The sequence below is a fragment of the Peromyscus leucopus genome, chromosome 6, assembly GCF_004664715.2.
Source record: "Peromyscus leucopus breed LL Stock chromosome 6, UCI_PerLeu_2.1, whole genome shotgun sequence".
NCBI classification, from domain to species: Eukaryota; Metazoa; Chordata; class Mammalia; order Rodentia; family Cricetidae; genus Peromyscus; species Peromyscus leucopus.
The window spans coordinates 63,269,444-63,286,620 of record NC_051068.1 but is presented as its reverse complement, the minus strand read 5'-3'; the positions used below and the strand labels follow the sequence as shown (position 1 = coordinate 63,286,620).

Genomic DNA, 17,177 nt, shown 5'->3' with positions numbered 1-17,177 from the left:
AAATGAATCAGCAAATGGTATGTTCTTTTTATTGTAACATATAAGTATGTAGAAACACAAGGAAAAACCAAGAGAAAAATATGAAAAGAATAAACAGTATCACAAATAACATGAAACTCACAAGAGTTCTTACATTTCTGTCTACAAGGAATTTATACTATGTTTTCAGAATTCACACTGCATACATGGACTGATAAACAACAATCCTATAATGGGTATGGGGTAATGCTCTATTAATTATTAGAGAAGTTCAGAAGCCCCCAAAACAATATATACTATTGACATTTCTCCTGCTTACCCCCCAAAGCTTGATGGTAAGACTATTGCTGAAGACAGTACACATACAAGTCATAGTTGACCCAGTTCAAAGCTTCCTCCTTGCTGACTAGTTTGCATAGTGCCCGGCAGAAAGCAGTCTACAGGCTGCTGGGCGACAAAAGTTACCAACAGCTGTGATATTATTAAAAGCTTTTTCCCAGCTGTGAGTCTTGCATGCTACATTACTGATCTGATAGTCAAGATGTACCCAACGGTACAGTAGTAGGTACAAAGCTAAGACAGAATTAACCAATTACTTCCTGATTGGATTTTTAGGCCTGCTCCATAGGAGAGAATTCATGAATGGCAAACAGCCCTTGACTTGAAAGGTCTTGAATGCTATGGTGTAGATGTAATTTTAAACAGTCTTATTAAATAAGAAACACAGAGTCAAATAAAGATTTAAAAGCCCAGAGATCAAGCAGTAGCCAAGAGCTAAGATGACCTTATCTTACCATTTGCTACTGTCCATCCCCTGAGAGAGAGACCTTTTTTCTGTGTTCTGTCTTTTTATTGCCTTTCTGTTCTGCCTTCTCATTGGTTCTATAACCAACCATATGACTTCCTTATCACTGTCTATATATAGACCTCCAGGTCTCTATGGTTCATACTGAAGATTAAAGGTTCGGTTCATCGATTGGCTGTGTCCTTGAACACAGAGATTCTGCCTGCCATGTGATCGGATTAAAGGCGTATGCCACCACCACTGGACATCTGTTAAATGGCTTGTTCTTAGCTTTGATCTCCAGGCAACTTTATTAACATACAAATAAAATCACATTTTAACACAAATAAAATATCACCATACTATGGGAGAAAACTATTATTATTGTTTTATTAAATAAACATGTCAAATTCTCTTTGAAACATTCACATTTATTCAAGCTGCTCTCAGCTTTCACCTGGGAAGCTTTCTATTGTAGCAAGGCAATAGTTAATGTGGAGACTTTTGCTTGGTCAACATGCTGAGAATAAGTAACAGTAGAGTGTTCTACCCTAAACACGACATCTACATCACCTCCTACAAGACTCAAGAAACATAGCAAAAGAAGTGGAAAGAATGTAAGAGCTGCAGGATGGGGAGATGTGCCATAAAAGGGTGTCTCTGAATATGACATGGCCATTGTCTTTATGAGTTTCTTTCACTGTGTTTATCTGCATAAGACCTACATAAAACTGTGCCATCAACATTTTACCATGGATGGGGGAAGGCTCATAATGCCCCCAGGACAACTGACAGTCAATGCTTGTGAGACAGAGAGGTGGCCCTTTCTTCAGCGCTGTAGCCACTGATAACCTGCCTGGACCCTGTCGATGCCCATGTCAGCAATCCTAATTGAATCCAGTTTGATACACACAAGTAATAAAGCCATGTGAGTAGGAAAGAGACTTGTTTTAAACAAGAAGGATTTCAGCAGAAGGAAGGTGACAGTAAGTACTGGAAGGAGGGGCCACTAAACCACTATATACATGCATGAAACTGTAAAAGGATTTTTAATTAAAAATTTAAAAAATTTACTAAGAGGAAATTTACACTGGGTTTTCAAAATTCATTGAGTAGAAAAATAAAATCATGACCACCAAAATATATAAAATTAATAGAATGGTCAATGTTTACCCAGTATTCTCCAAATGCATAAGTCAGACAAGTAAAAAAGGACTTTAAACCATCACAAAAGTATTTCAAATATCAGTGTAGTGTTCTGAAGAGCTCCAGTCTAGATCAGAACTCTTCAAAATAGCAAGAGCATCAGTGCTCGAAAAATACTCATTAGAGGAATCACAGTCTGGCCTGAATGAAGGAGGTAATCTAAGCAATCTACCAGATATACTTCAACCAATGAAATAAATATTAATACTATTGGAGACACTAAATGTCTAGCAAGTAATATCACTAGTTCTCCAAATACGAATAAGGATGCAAAATAAGAAATCAAAACCAAGTTAGAAAAGTTACAAGATTCAGTAACAAAACAATGAATTTTAAAATGTAGGCAACAGTGTTGCTGGGATTAAAACAATTAAATTCATTTTAAATTCATTTTCAGTTAAATACATGTGAAGATAAAGAATAGAAGTAACTAAGATAATACTAAATCAGGTATATACATAAATCAACCGAAGTACATGCACATAACAAAGTGACCCTCTACACAGACCTGGATTTCATGTTATGCTAACCCTAAGCATTCACTTAAAACATTCAAAATTAGTAGGGATACCTAAGCACTAATTTCAATTACTATAGTACCACAGCACCATAGTCTAAAGGGTAGCTTTACTATTCTATAAGATTTTTTTTAATTGGCTAGCATGGCAACACAAGCTTATGATTTCAGTACATGGACAGACGCAAGAAGACTATGAGTTCCCTGGGCTACCTAGCAATACACACCTCTTCAAAAGGGAATGTGAAACTTTATTTACATAAAGTTACATCTTTTAGAAAAAAAAGTTCTGTCATATGTTTTATGATTAAAATATAGAGAAGTGATAATTCAAAATATCAAAAATTGGGCTGTAGAGATGGCTCAGCAGCTAAGAGCACATAAGTGCTCCTCGAGAGGATCAAGTTCAGTTCCCAGCACCCACTTCTGGAAGTTATAGCACAACTGCCTATAACTTTAGCTCCAGAGGAATCTCCCCAACCTCCATGCCATCTGTACCTACAAACACATTTACAGAAACACACACACACACAAATACATAATTAAAAATAAAAATGCTTTCAAAATTTTTTTAATTTTTATTAAACACAACAAAACATTCAAAACACTATTATTTAAGGTTAACAATGCTCTGCTTATAAAAAATGAAAATGTACTTTTTTTAACTGAAATTTGTATTAAACTTTTTTCTTTTGTTAAAAGTCATTAAAAAATACACTACTTGATTATGTCCATCACTGCTGTTTCCACTGTATAAAATAAATTTGCTTAAAACAGAAAGCTGCTTATATGAACAATGTCAGTAATTGAAATCATAATCATAAAATATAAAGTATTATATTAATTACATAAGGAGAATATTTCAAACAAATAAACATTTATGTCTGACCTAAGTAACTGATTTGCTAATGATAGACATCAAGTCTGATAAACCTAACACTGTTGTCTATCTATAAAGGTCTTCATGTTATTTAAACTACTAAAACATTAATCAAGAGCCACATTTACAACAGCTACTCTATTGATGAGGACAAAGGTCAGATCTACAAAACAAGAGGGAGAATGTTTGGTCCTGGCAGTTAAAGGAAAAATCTTTATTACTATTATTGTTGCTCCTGGGACTCAGTCTAGTATGGAACATTCCAAACTACTTCACAAACATATCCAGTCTACACAGACTCACCTAAGTTCAAGGTATCAGATATGTATAAAAGAAAAGATCAAATCAATTTGTTTAGAAATATGTCTTCAAATTGTTCCTTTACATATACTCTGCGCTCTAAAATTTAACTTTATATATATATATGTGTGTGCCTAGGCATGTGTGCGGAGATGCCCATGGAAGCCAGAAGAGGACAGCCCTATGCGGATGTTGAGACACAAATCCCAGTCCCTGCAAAGCAGGAAGTGCCCTGAACAACTGCGTCACTGCTCCAGCCCTACTCTGCCCTGTAAAGAACCAAGTTGCACTACGAGGTCTGTCATTTCCCTAAGAAGTTTATTCTTGTTTCTAGCATTGTTTAAAATACATTAATCCCTTACACAAGAAAATCAAAGTTTAGTACCTTTTTCTAACATATATGGAAAAAACATTCTATTAATTACACAATATTTACTCAGTTGACCATATACTTCTCTAGGTGACAGATACAACTATAAACTAAAGATGGGAGCATTATCTTTTGAAGAACACACATTTTATTGGCAGAAATAGGAAACAATGTTGTAATAAACATCTTCAGGTGAACAAGAGCAAAGTAAAATGACATAGAAAAGTGCCATGATGAAACTCATAAAAAATTGCCATAATGAAACCCATCAGTTTGCAACTGAAAATGTTAATTTTTAAACATATCCAAAGATAAAATCACAGGTAATGATAAACACTAAAGAAAAATAAGGAATATAAGAAAATAAATTAGGTTAAAGTGACCTAGATAACATATTTCAAGAACTCTGAGGTAACATCCAAAGTGGGACTTAAATCCAGTCCTGAGAATGGGTTTCCCAACCTCAGAGAAATCACTAGGTTTAGAGATCCTCTCCAAAAGCACAAGTGTAGAAAAAGACAATGGCTCACTTGAGTCATCAATGTTATGTCTTGTAATATATAAAAATGTTTCCATGTGTTTAGAAAGCAGCAGCTCGAATACTGGCATTTTAACACATGCTTAGTTTGGATGACCCATTCCCCACCAGGCCCGTCCTCTCCTTAGTCTTCAACACTCTAATCCCATTGGCCTCTCTTCCCTTCTCATCACAGTGCCATGAGCCTGCTCTCCTCTGCATCAAAGGTTCTCTCCTCCTGCCATGGCCCCTTCTAGTTTACTATCTGCTACACCTCCCCCCACAAACTACTACACAACTATAAAAACTAGAATCTGTGTATGAGACAGATAGTGCAGTGGTTGTCTCTCTGTGCTGGTTTACCTAAACATAATTATAAATAAATTTAATAGTTTCCCATTCCATCCATTTTCCTGCAGATTTCATATTTTCATTTTTCTTCATGGATAAATAAAATTCCATTGTGTTTATGAACCACATTTTTATTATCCATTCATCAGCTGGAAGTTAGCCAAAAGCAAACAACAAAAGTAAAAATAGGACTGACAAGTATCTTTCAAATTGCGATGAGATAGACGGAGTGAGTGACAATGCTATCTAGATGCTAATATCCCCACCACTGGGACAGGGACAACAGCTGTACTGGACCATGGCTGGTCATGAACTGTTCGCCTGACACCATGCTAAATCAGATCAGCATCTCCTTCAGCCATCATCAAAGACCCATCCTCTTGCAGTTGGTGGGCACTAATCCAGAGACCTACCACTGGACACCGTGGTGAGAGGGAGAGAACTCGGGACACTCAGTCCTAACTGGAATGTCTTCATTAAATGCCCTACCCTCTGGACTGAGGGACTATGCGGAAGGGGAGGAACAGTATTGCCAAGAGTCGGGGGTGAATGGCAACAAGGAAACAGTCTTCAGACACGTGTGAACTCACAAAGAAGTGGCAACATGAACAGGACCTGCACAGGTCTCAGCTAGAGAAGGATCCCAGTGCTAAAAGAGGAAGTAAACACAAGCACCCATCCCTAACCCAGAAGTGGTCTCCAAATGACAACTCTTTCAAAGGAAAAATTAGTTTTCTCCAATGGGTCTCACTGGATATACAAACCACACTTACAGGAAGCCCAAGCTCAGAAGTAAGTGGTCAACACAAAATGGTCAACACTCCTCAAATTATTCCATAAAATAGAAACAGAGGGAACACTGCCAAATTCATTTTAAGGCCACAGTTACCCTAATACCCAAACCACATAAAGACCCAACAAGGAAAAAAATATAGACCAATTTCCCTTATGAACATAAATGCAAATTTTCTGAACAAAATATTTGCAAACCAAATCCAAGAACACATCCAAAAAGCATCCATCATGATCAAGTAGGCTTCATCCCAAAGATGCAGGGATGGTTCAATACCCAAAAATCATTAAATGTAATCCACCATATAAACAAACTGAAGGAAGAAAAAAATACATGATCATATCATTAGATGCAGAAAAGACATTAGACAAAATACAACACCCCTTCATGATAAAAGTTCGAGAAAGGTTAGGGATACAAGGAACATACCTAAACATAAGAAAGGCAGTTTACAGCAAGCTCATAGCCAACATCAATTTAAATGGAGAGAAACTCAAAGCAGTTACACTAAATGAGGAACAATACAAGGCTGTCCACTCTCTCCATACCTATTCAATATGTATTTGAACTTTTAACTATAGCAATAAGACAACTGAAAGATATAAAGGGGATACAAATTGGAAAGGGAGAAGTCGAAGTATCTTTATTTGCAGATGATATGATAGTATATTTGAATGACCCAAAAATACCAACAGGGAACTCATGCAGCCGATAAACACTTTCAGCAAAGTAGCTGGACACAAAATTAACTCGCAAAAGTCAGTAGCCTTCCTATATACAAATGAAAACAGACCGAGAAAGAAATCAGGGAAACAACACCTTTCACAATAGCCTCAAATAATATAAAGTATCTTGGGTAACTCTAACCAAGCAAGTGATGATTTTTATGATAAAAAAAACTTTGAAGTCTTTGAAGAAAGAAATTGAAGAAGATATCAGAAGATGGAAACATCACCACCCATGTTCATCAATCAGTAGTATTAACATAGTTAAAATGACCACCCTACCAAAGCAACCTATAAATTAAATGTGATCCCCATTAAAATTCCAGCACAATTCTTGACAGATGTTGAAAGGACAATTCTCAGCTTTGTATGAAAACATGAAAAGACTCAAGATAGCTAAAACAATCCTGAACAATTGAAGAACTGCTGAAGGTATTACCATCTCCAACTTCAAGTTGTACTACAAAGCTACAGCATGGTATTGGCATAAAAACAGACACAATGATCAATGGAATAGAATTAAAGACGTAGATAAATCCACATACCTATGGACACCTGATTTTTTTTAAAAAAGAAGCCAGAAATACACACTGGGAAAAAGATAGCATCTTCAACAAATGGTGCTGGTGAAACTGGATGTCTACATGTAAAAGAGTGCAAATAGGTAGCATATCCATTAAACTGCACAACACTCAAGTCCATGTGGATCAAAGAACGCAGCTTAAAACCAAATACAATGAAGCCAATACAAGAAAAAGTGGGGGATAACCTTGAACTTACTGGCACAGGAAAAGACTTTCTGAACAGAACACTGTTAGTATAGCACTAAAAATCAACAATTAGTAAATAAGACCTCATAAACTAAAAAGATTCTGTAAGGCAAAGAACACCACCAACTGGACAAAATGGCAGCCCACAGAATTGGAAAAGATTTTTAACAATTCCATATCTGATAAAGAACTAATATACAGAATATATAAAGAACACAAGAAACTAGATATCAAAAACCAAGTAATCCAATTTTAAAAATGGAGTACAGATCTAAAGACAGAATTCTCATTAGCAGGAACTCAAATGGCTGAGAAACACTTAAACTTATATCTTTAAAATATATCCATACACTTTGCAAGTTTTTATCTCCTACTGTTAAACTCTAGTTTAAGTAACCATCATGCTGAATTATTACTTAGCCCTATGCTGAGCTACTGACTTCTATCATCCAATTTCATTCTGCATTAACCATGATGATCCTTTTAAGACATAAGAGAGATAGTCTACCTCTTCTATTCAATATCCTTCAATAATGGAATTCACCACAAAGTACTTTCTAAGGTTATTCAAAATTTTGTTCTGTATTTTTATTGACCTTCCTTCACCTGCTTTTCTTCATTTGATCACTATTTTAGCTATGTTCTTCAGACATAGTGGGAAATTTCACACTTGCACAGTGACTAGTCTCTTGGCTGAGAATAACTGAGTGTGCACATCCCTATGGTATATACCTCAAGTACATGCCCAAATCTCACCTTCTCAATGAGTCCTAACAAGAACCACAGTATTTTAAACTGCAAACCAATCATTAATCTTTTTGTTGTTGTTGTTTTGTTTTGTTTTTTGAGTCAGGGTTTCTCTGTGTAACAGTCCTGGCTGTCCTGGAACTCACTTTGTAGACCAGGCTGGCCTTGAACTCACTGAGACCCACCTGCCTCTGCCTCCCAAGTGCTGGGATTAAAGGCATGCACCACCACCGCCCGGCCCCAATCATTAATCTTTTCTTCAAAACTATCCCTAAAAGATCATCTCATCCATTCTGCTCTGTATTTTCTTTTTCCAGTAGTATTTGTCACTATTCATATATTATACAACTTACTTTGTTTATAGTTCAAAATCTATATTTAAAATGTAAGTTCCACAAAAGATAATTGCCTGTTTACTGCCATATCCTCAAAGTTAAGAAAAATTTGATATTGAATATAATAAATAATGAATAAATGAAGAAACCATTGCTGAAAAATACAAAAGTTCTTGGTAGTACCCAAGATCATAAATATTTACTCATCACAATGTTTCAGATATTGTTTGCACCACTTTTATGTTTTCCACCAAAATATACATATTTACCATTTTCTAATGTCTTTATTACTAACAATACTATCTATTGAAAATATATCTCAATACTTATGTTCTCTGGTTAAATTTTACCTTATTTTTCAATGTTAAATTAGTACACTGATGGGATCAGCCAAGCAATATAAATAAGCCTCCTTGAAACATTACTTCTGCTTAGGATACTATTCTGAAAAACCATCAACCTTTTAATCTATACTCCAAGTCTTCAAATCCATTAATGCAAACTCAGCTATCACAAACAGACACAAAGTAACCTGCTCATCATTCTGGTTTTCCCATTTGTTCTACCTTATTAATCATTCATTCTCTCTTTTTTTCCTTTCCTTTATTGAAAATACATATTTTTCACGCAATATATTCTGATCAGTTTCCCTTCCTCAACTTCTCTGAGAACCTGCCCCCCCCCATCTTCTCTCCCATGGGAATCCACATCCTTTCTGCCTCTTTGTAGAAAGCAAACAGGCATCTAAAGGATAACAATAAAATAAAATAATATAAAGCAAAAACAAGCAAACCAGACTATAACAAAACAAACAGAAGAAAAAGAGCCAAAGATAAAGCATGATATACATATATAGATGTGTATCTTATGCAGAAAATTTCCTAAAAACCAAATTCAGAAGTCACAAGAACCTGTGAGTTAGAAAACAGCAGCAGCCTGCCCTATAAAAACCTTACAAGATAAGAACATGCGAACATGGCACTGAGCTTGTTCTGTGCTGGCCACCTACTGATGGGCGGGGCCTGGTCTGAAGAGCCATGTGTACCCGGGGAGACTCTGTCGGGAACTAACTTTGTCTTCCGAGAGCAGCTGCCATCAGACACCACTCTGGTTTAGGGACGGTGTCTCCTTCTCAGTTCAGAACTCAGCACCTCCTGTGCACAACGCCGCAGTCTCTGTGAGTTCACAGGTATGTCGGCCCTGCTGTGTGCAGAAGGCCTTGTGTCATTACTGTCCTCCACCCCCCTTGTTCTTACAATCTTTCTGCCTCCTCTTCCACAGGGTTCCCTGAACACTGAGGGAAGGAATTTGATGGCGACATCCCCTTTAGCACTGAGTGTTCCAAGTTCTCTCACTCTCGGCACGTTGGCCAGCTGTGGGTACCTGTATTTGTTTTGATCATCGTGTCTGTCTTTATGCCAATATGATGTTGATTTATTATTCTTACTGCTGTGTACAATTTGATATCAGAGATGGTGACACTTCCAGCAGATCTTCCATTTTCTTAAATACTGCTTCCCTTTTCGTTTCTATACTGTCACTGCTTCAGTTTCCCACCACGAATTGTTTGGTTCTTAATATCTTCCCTTTCTGTTCTTTAAGTGGAAATCATACCTGTTGATCACCCACCACATTTTCGCAGCCCATAATAACAAAAACTAAACTTATGCTATTCTTCCTCATAGCCAGACTATGACATGAGAGAGAGAAAACACAGACACCAAATTCTAAATGGTTCTGCAAACAAAACTTTCTATAAAGTTGCCAATAAATATGGCTTCCTTGTACAAATACAAATAGAAACACCAGTTTATTTTTGCTACACTTAGACACAATTATTGAAAATAAAAACCAGAATCTCAGCAGTGTAACTATGAAGATTATAAAATGACTACACATTGGCATAATTTAGTAATCAATAAACAAAAGCACTAAAATATTACTGACTCAAAAACAATATATAGAGAACACCAAAGTATCAGTTCATACAGAAAAAAATAAAAGAATATTTTAAAGTAAAATATAAATAGATATAAAATAAATTACCTTCCTTCATTGACAAGTTCAATAAAAGCAAGGCCTGCATTCTTTTGAATAGAATTTTGCCACTCCTGAAAAACAGAGAAAAATAGGTGAGGAAATTATACTTAGGTTAGTTATTTTAATGCCACAACAAAAAAACATCTTCCATATCAATTTCAACTTCCTTTAGTTCTTAAAGGAAAAGTTATGGGAAGCCTGCTGCTGACTCAACACAGGCCGGTGAAAACAGAGACTGAAACAGAAAGATCCATTTCATTAAGTGAACACTTGCTTCAGTCTAAACAGAAAGAGCAGGTCCATATTTTCCTGCCATTGTTGTTTTACACCATTGTATACTAGCTAAACTGTTATCACCAAGATTAGGTTCAACAGAAGCAAAACATACCAGGGGCAGATAACATAGATATTGATAATCCAGAATGAAGAAAGATACTCCCACCTAATGACTACTAATAACATAGGGAACATGAACTGGAATACACCAGTTATGAACTGGAAAACTATAATTTACTGGCATATAACTTAACAATAAGTGCTATAAATTTCCAACCATATTCACTAACCATTAAAAATTTATATATTAACTTTATCCACTAAAACAATATCCATTAAAAAGCCTAGAGTGGGAATCAATCAGCAGAGCATGTTCAAATGAATACTTTATCCCTTACTCTCAAAACCTATGTAAAATAAGCATTAAGACAATAAGAAGTGGCATTACAAATTGAAATACTTTCAGAAATGGCAGTGAATGTATCCATGTTTATGCATTCATGTGTCCCTATCAGTCCACCATGCTCTATGCATCTGTGTACATCTACATAAACGTGAATACACACACCTATCTTTAAAAAAACCTGATACCTTTTTTCTTAACACTCTCAGGGTCCCTTGTATTATAAGTTATATGATATTGTTCAACTATTATTTTTGTTCTTTCTTAAAATTTAAAATGAAAGAGTAGGCTCAGCTATTTACAATTGCTCATCATTAACCAAATAACGTTTCTGAATGTAACAACCTGTGGAGTTTTAAATTCTATGTCATTTCAAGGTAATTACATATGGATGTGTACATTCTTCTTCTGTTTTTATTTTTTTGTAACCACTTTTGTTCTACATTCATTGTGTTTTTTAAAAAAAAATCCAAGGTATCAGGAATAAAACAGCATGCCATGATTGTACTGAATGATTCCATCTTTCCCAAAAGTATTTGTATGACCATAGACATAGAATATATAGAGTAAAATAAAAATTAAAATAAAAAACAGTAGACATGAAAATGCATCCAATAATTAGATCTGCCAAAAGGAGGAAAAGGCAATGTATTATTAAAAAGAAAAAAGAGGCAGTCATGAAGACTTGTTTTCATCCTAACACAAGGAGGATAAGTTCTTGGAAATTTTATACTATTTTGTCATGATAAACACAATATTAAAATATTTCTGTTCCAAGTATATCTCATTATATTTATTATATATATTATATTTATTACATTTTATTCTACAATTTAATAACATTTAGGAATAAGTGAAAAGAAGTCTATATACTCTCTCAAAATTCACAGTTGCCACCCAACAGACTATAGATATCCTAAATTTATTTCAATAATATAAACCAAATCAAGTGTAAAACACATATTTCAATCAGAATTAAAGTCCTTTTCTTTAGGTCAAAATGAAATTAACAAACATGTAGTCCAAGTAAAAGCAATCAAATTCCACAACAGAATTTGTCCTAAAGAAAAGGGCAAAGAGCATATCCACATTTCTTCTCAGAGGTAGCAAGGTAGCAAGAAGATGAGGGTAAGCAGAAATTATATCCAGGGCAGAGGGTCCCACTCTTCACATTCACTCAACACAAAACCATAAAATTCAAGCTGAATCTAAAACTACTCTCAAAGTCAAATTATCTTTGAGAGTATCATCTAGTATTCATATTGATGATATATTATTCAAAACTATAACCAAAGAGGGCTTTATTACATAATTTGAATTTCATATAAAGAAAACATATGCATACTCTTGTCTATATTTTCAATAAATTAGTAAACTTTGTTGATTTTATTTTTGCCCAAATGAATTCTTATGTAAAAATAACATCATAAGATATGCTATTTAAATTCTAAAAAATTTTAAATAGCATTACTGAAGTTAGACTGAAAATATGACAAAATTGGTACTTATAACTAAAAATCACCACTTAAACAGTAATAGTGACCTAAATTTAGATTGGCATGTCAAACAAAATACTATTAAAAACAAATCAGGTGGCGAGCAATAGACTCAAGAGAGGGATCTGTAGTTGAGCAGTGGTACAATGATCCAAAAACGAAATAACAAAAATTAAAAAAAAAAAAAAAAAAAAAAAAAAACAAATCAGATCAAGAATTGACTACAATGATATATACTTAGTTTTAAAGTCCTTTAATAATGAAGTGGATATTTAGGTTTCTGTCTAAATAAAAGAAAAATGAATAAAACAAAATTTAATGCTATTATTCATAAAACTGCTATAATGAAACATACTACTTTGAATGTTATCTTAAAAATAATTTTTAAAAGTCAAGAACAGAACAAAAAATTAGACAAGAAGGTACATAGACAATTAGAGAATGACAAGTTTTGCTGATGCTCAGAAAATCAAATTCATCACTTGACTTCTGGTTCATACAGACAGCATCTATAAATCTTTTTTATTTGTTGTTTTAGTTAAGGTAAAAGGAATATAATAAGTGACAAAGAAATCTATTCAAAATTAACAATGCTTATGAAAGGGAAGTTGAAGCCTAAGAGAAAATATTCCTACTTTCTTTATATATATATATATACACCAATGATCAAACCCAATATATTTTCTGTGCAATAAAACACTCTCTACAGTAATTTGTGAAAGTTGCCAAAACTAAAAAGAATATTCATTAATCATGGTGTTTGAAGGCATTTTTCTCCACTCAAAAACAATTATCAACAAGGCGTTAGTCTAAACAATTTTATAAACCACAGCTCAATATAACCTTTAGTGAGTTTTAATAGTTGAAAGAAAAGCTTAATGGTCATCATCTTTCATGATCATTTCAATATTTCATAACAGTATTTACAATTATATAGTGATACAAAATGCACAGTACATTTAAAGGTCTTGGTTATCCTTTCCCAAGAGGTCCTGATGAAAACACGTTAAAAGCCTCAAATCCAACCACTAATGCAAGTAAGTAATTTCAAAACACACTTGAGCACTTTCAAGAGGAAGGCCTCAAAAAGCAGCAGAGTCAATAATTTCATACCTGTGCCTAAGCTATATTTAATTGATTATCACATCCTAGGACCATAACTGTTGCCGAATCAATTTTTACTAAAACACACTCTTAGGTTACTAATGCTCTGAAGTCATGCAGTGACAACAATATGAGAACATTCAAGACTACCAGAGCACCACAAAATGTAAAGCATGGGTTTTAATAGAAAAGAAGATTTTTCTAAGAGAAAAAAAAGCCTTTATTAATGATATTACATTGATTCCTATGTTTCTCAAACATGGAGAAAAATAAACTGACATACGAATTATTTATTTAAATTAATTTATAATGCTAACATACTGAGATTAACTTTAGTTTTCTAAAAATTAAGTATCATAAAACGTATTTAGTGAAGGTACTATACAACTTTGCCTATATTTTGCAAGTGAAAAAGTTTAAAAGATAAAAGTAATTCCTAAAAATTAACATGTTCAAAAGCACAGCCCACACTTTGACAAGGTTCATTACATGTAATTTTTCCTATCAATTTATTTTGAGAATTCATCAGTTTTGATAATCACTGCAGTGACATCCTATTTTGTGACATACATTAATCCTAGATTAACTTTTAACTTTTTGAGTAATTTCCCTGATGATTAATAAGCTAAGTATTTTTATATACTTTTTAGAAATTGTTCTATCTGCTCTTAAGAAATGTTTACTCAATTTGTGAATTTCTTCAATGACCTAAATTTGGTTTTAGAGCTTCTATTTTGTTTAAACAGGGTTTCATGCAGCCCAGAGTGGCCTCAAACACCCTATTTAATCAAACCGGCCTGAACTCCTCATCTTCCTTCCTCCACCTCCCAGATGCTGGAATAATAAGAGTAAACTCAGATGATTTCAGTTTCTATGCTTCTAGTTGCTGCTCAATTTCCTTCAGCTCGTTATATATTCCAGATACCAATCTATTGTCAGATAACAGTTTGTAAATGTTTTCTCTTACTACATATGCTGACTCTTCACCCATCACTGTTACTCTTGGCAACTGGAGGCCTTATGATTTGAGATGATTATATTATCTATTTTATTCTTGTTGGTGGTTGGCTGGCCTATTATTCTCCAGAAGAGCATTGCACACAAACATTCAAGTGTCTCTGCTATATTCTCTAATGTCAGTTTGCTGGTAGTGAGTATTATATTTAGGTCCTGGGTCCAATTTGAGTGGGGTTTTGTACATCTTAAAAGACAGATGATAGTTGAATCTATCTGTCTGGATATTAATATTCAGTTTTGTTAGTATTGATTACTAACTAAAACACTCTTCTCCTCCACGCCGGGCGGTGGTGGTGCACACCTTTAATCCCAGCACTCGGGAGGCAGAGCCAGGCGGATCTCTGTGAGTTCGAGGCCAGCCTGGGCTACCAAGTGAGTTCCAGGAAAAGGCACAAAGCTACACTGAGAAACCCTGTCTCGAAAAACAAACAAACAAACAAAAAAAGTCTTCTCCAGTATTGCTTTTATTGTTGGTAAAATTCAATTCACTGTAGCTATGTGGACTCTCTACTCTGTTTCACTGATGTTTGTATCCATTTTTAAGCTAAGACTGTGATATTCTGGCCACAACAAACTATTACTTAATTTCAGGTTAGTAATTGTTAGATCTTCAGCTAATTTTTCCCCCCACTCAAGATGGAATTGGCTTACTGTCTTTTGAGGTTCCATGTCAATTTTAGGATTGCTTTTATCTTTTCCTATGAATGATAAATATAATATGTACGTCTCTTTCAGTAATATGAACATCTAGCTTTTTGTAACCATAAATGAACATAGAATGTCTCTCTAGATTTTGGTATCAACTTTAATTTTTTTTTTTTTTAAAGCCACATGTGAAGCAAGCTTTAGTTAAATACTGGCCAGGTGAATGGGCTCTGTCCAGGTCCATACCAGGTTCACAGGAATGGCCCCTAGTCACGCTTTTCAGGGGCTCAAAAAGCAAAACCCATAATTTACCACATTTCCCATGAGATCCAACCAGGGGCAAGCATACATCCTGATTTACTTCCTGCCTGTGTACCTCCAGCCAATATCCAATCAGGGACAAGAGTTCATCCTAACATAGTTCCTGCCCACATGTGATCAGACACATCCAGTGAAGATAAGTCAACGGAACTTGGTTAGGGGAGTGAAAACTTGTGGCTTGCTATCTCCCATAAACAACAGCCTCCAGCACTTCAGGAACTATCTGTTTTTGGGCAAGGGGCTTATATATCAGAGGCATTTTTGTTTCATGGACTCTTAGACAAGTAACTAAAACTTAAAATATAACTTTGGCTCTCACATTCCCCACTTGAGTTGCATTCTGAGTTAAATCTTTGACTCTGTGATGGGTACCTGTTTATATTTGGATCTAGTAATCATCAGCTTAATGGTACTCAGATAGGAATTATCATTTAGTTAAGGCATGAATGATACAAGAGCCAACAGCAACTGGCAGACAGGCCAAAGGCCCTGAGATGGCTGACACATCTCCCCTTGTCCCCCAACAGGCTGGAATGTTAGATCAAAATGATACTCCCTGGCATAGGGGACAAAATGGCTACCCATGGTGCCTATCAGCATACCAGGAAAGGTACCTGTTAAACCAAACACACCAAGATCTAGGAAGAGGTAGATTCATCGGCTGAAATAGTTCTACAATAGGATAGGGCACTCAACCTGATCTATGTGAAAAAGAGAGGTTATTGTATAGCTTTAAGAGAAAATTATTCTTACTATACAAACCACTCAGGAATCATCAGAAAATATCTGGCTATACTAAAAAAAAAAAAAAAAAAAAAAAAAAAAAAAAAAAAAAATCATTGCAAAAAAAGGGGGACCTGAGATGAAATAAATACCTGTTCCGCATTCTTATTTATTTTATTTTTTAATCCATATTTTGCAATTTTTATTGAATTAAGCTTATTCTTAGTTTAGTTTTTGTTTTCTATTTATTTATGGTAAACATTTGAAATGGGTTTGATTTCTAAACATAATATAGGTATATAAAATGTTATTGATTTTTGTATGTTCATTTTGGGTCCTACAACATTTTATCACTTCTAATAAACCTTAGTATATTCTTTGAGTTGTGTGCATGTAAAATTATGTCATCTGCAAACAGATAACATCACCACCTCCTTTTCTAATCATGTGCTCTTTCTTTCTCTTGCCTTCTGGCTAGGATTTCTATTACTATGTTGAATAAGAATGGAGAAAAGAGACATTTTAATCTCATTCCACACTGAGAGGAGTTTCATTTTCATAAGTCCCACAGTCATTCTTCATTCTTTAATGATTAATCTGACTAGTATTTCAAAGGATAAACCTTGAGATCTGAAGCTCTTCCGCTTGCTGTATATAGTCTGTTGCCAACCATCTCAATTGTATTTTTTATTTCATTTAGAGTTCTTCAGTTCCAAGATGTTTGATTCTTTTATGGACTCTGTCTCACTGCTAAATTTCTCATTCATATCATGAAATGCTTTTCAACTTCACTGAATTATTTGTATTTATTTGTTCTGTTTGCTTGAATTTTTTTAAAAAAACTTTTTAAGAAAGTTGCCGTTTTCCCTTCTCCTTGA

General features: G+C 34.6%; 1 protein-coding gene across 4 annotated transcripts in view; it reads right to left on the bottom strand.

Moving 5' to 3' along the window:
* Lrba (LPS responsive beige-like anchor protein) overlaps positions 1–17,177 on the bottom strand; it is a 537,881-nt gene that overhangs the window by 357,419 nt on the left and 163,285 nt on the right. For all 4 annotated transcript variants that reach the window (XM_037206706.1, XM_028858702.2, XM_037206707.1 and 1 more), the window contains one exon: positions 10,321–10,385. In XM_037206706.1, the coding sequence (XP_037062601.1) occupies positions 10,321–10,385 (65 nt within the window). The remainder of the gene's footprint in view (positions 1–10,320; positions 10,386–17,177) is intronic.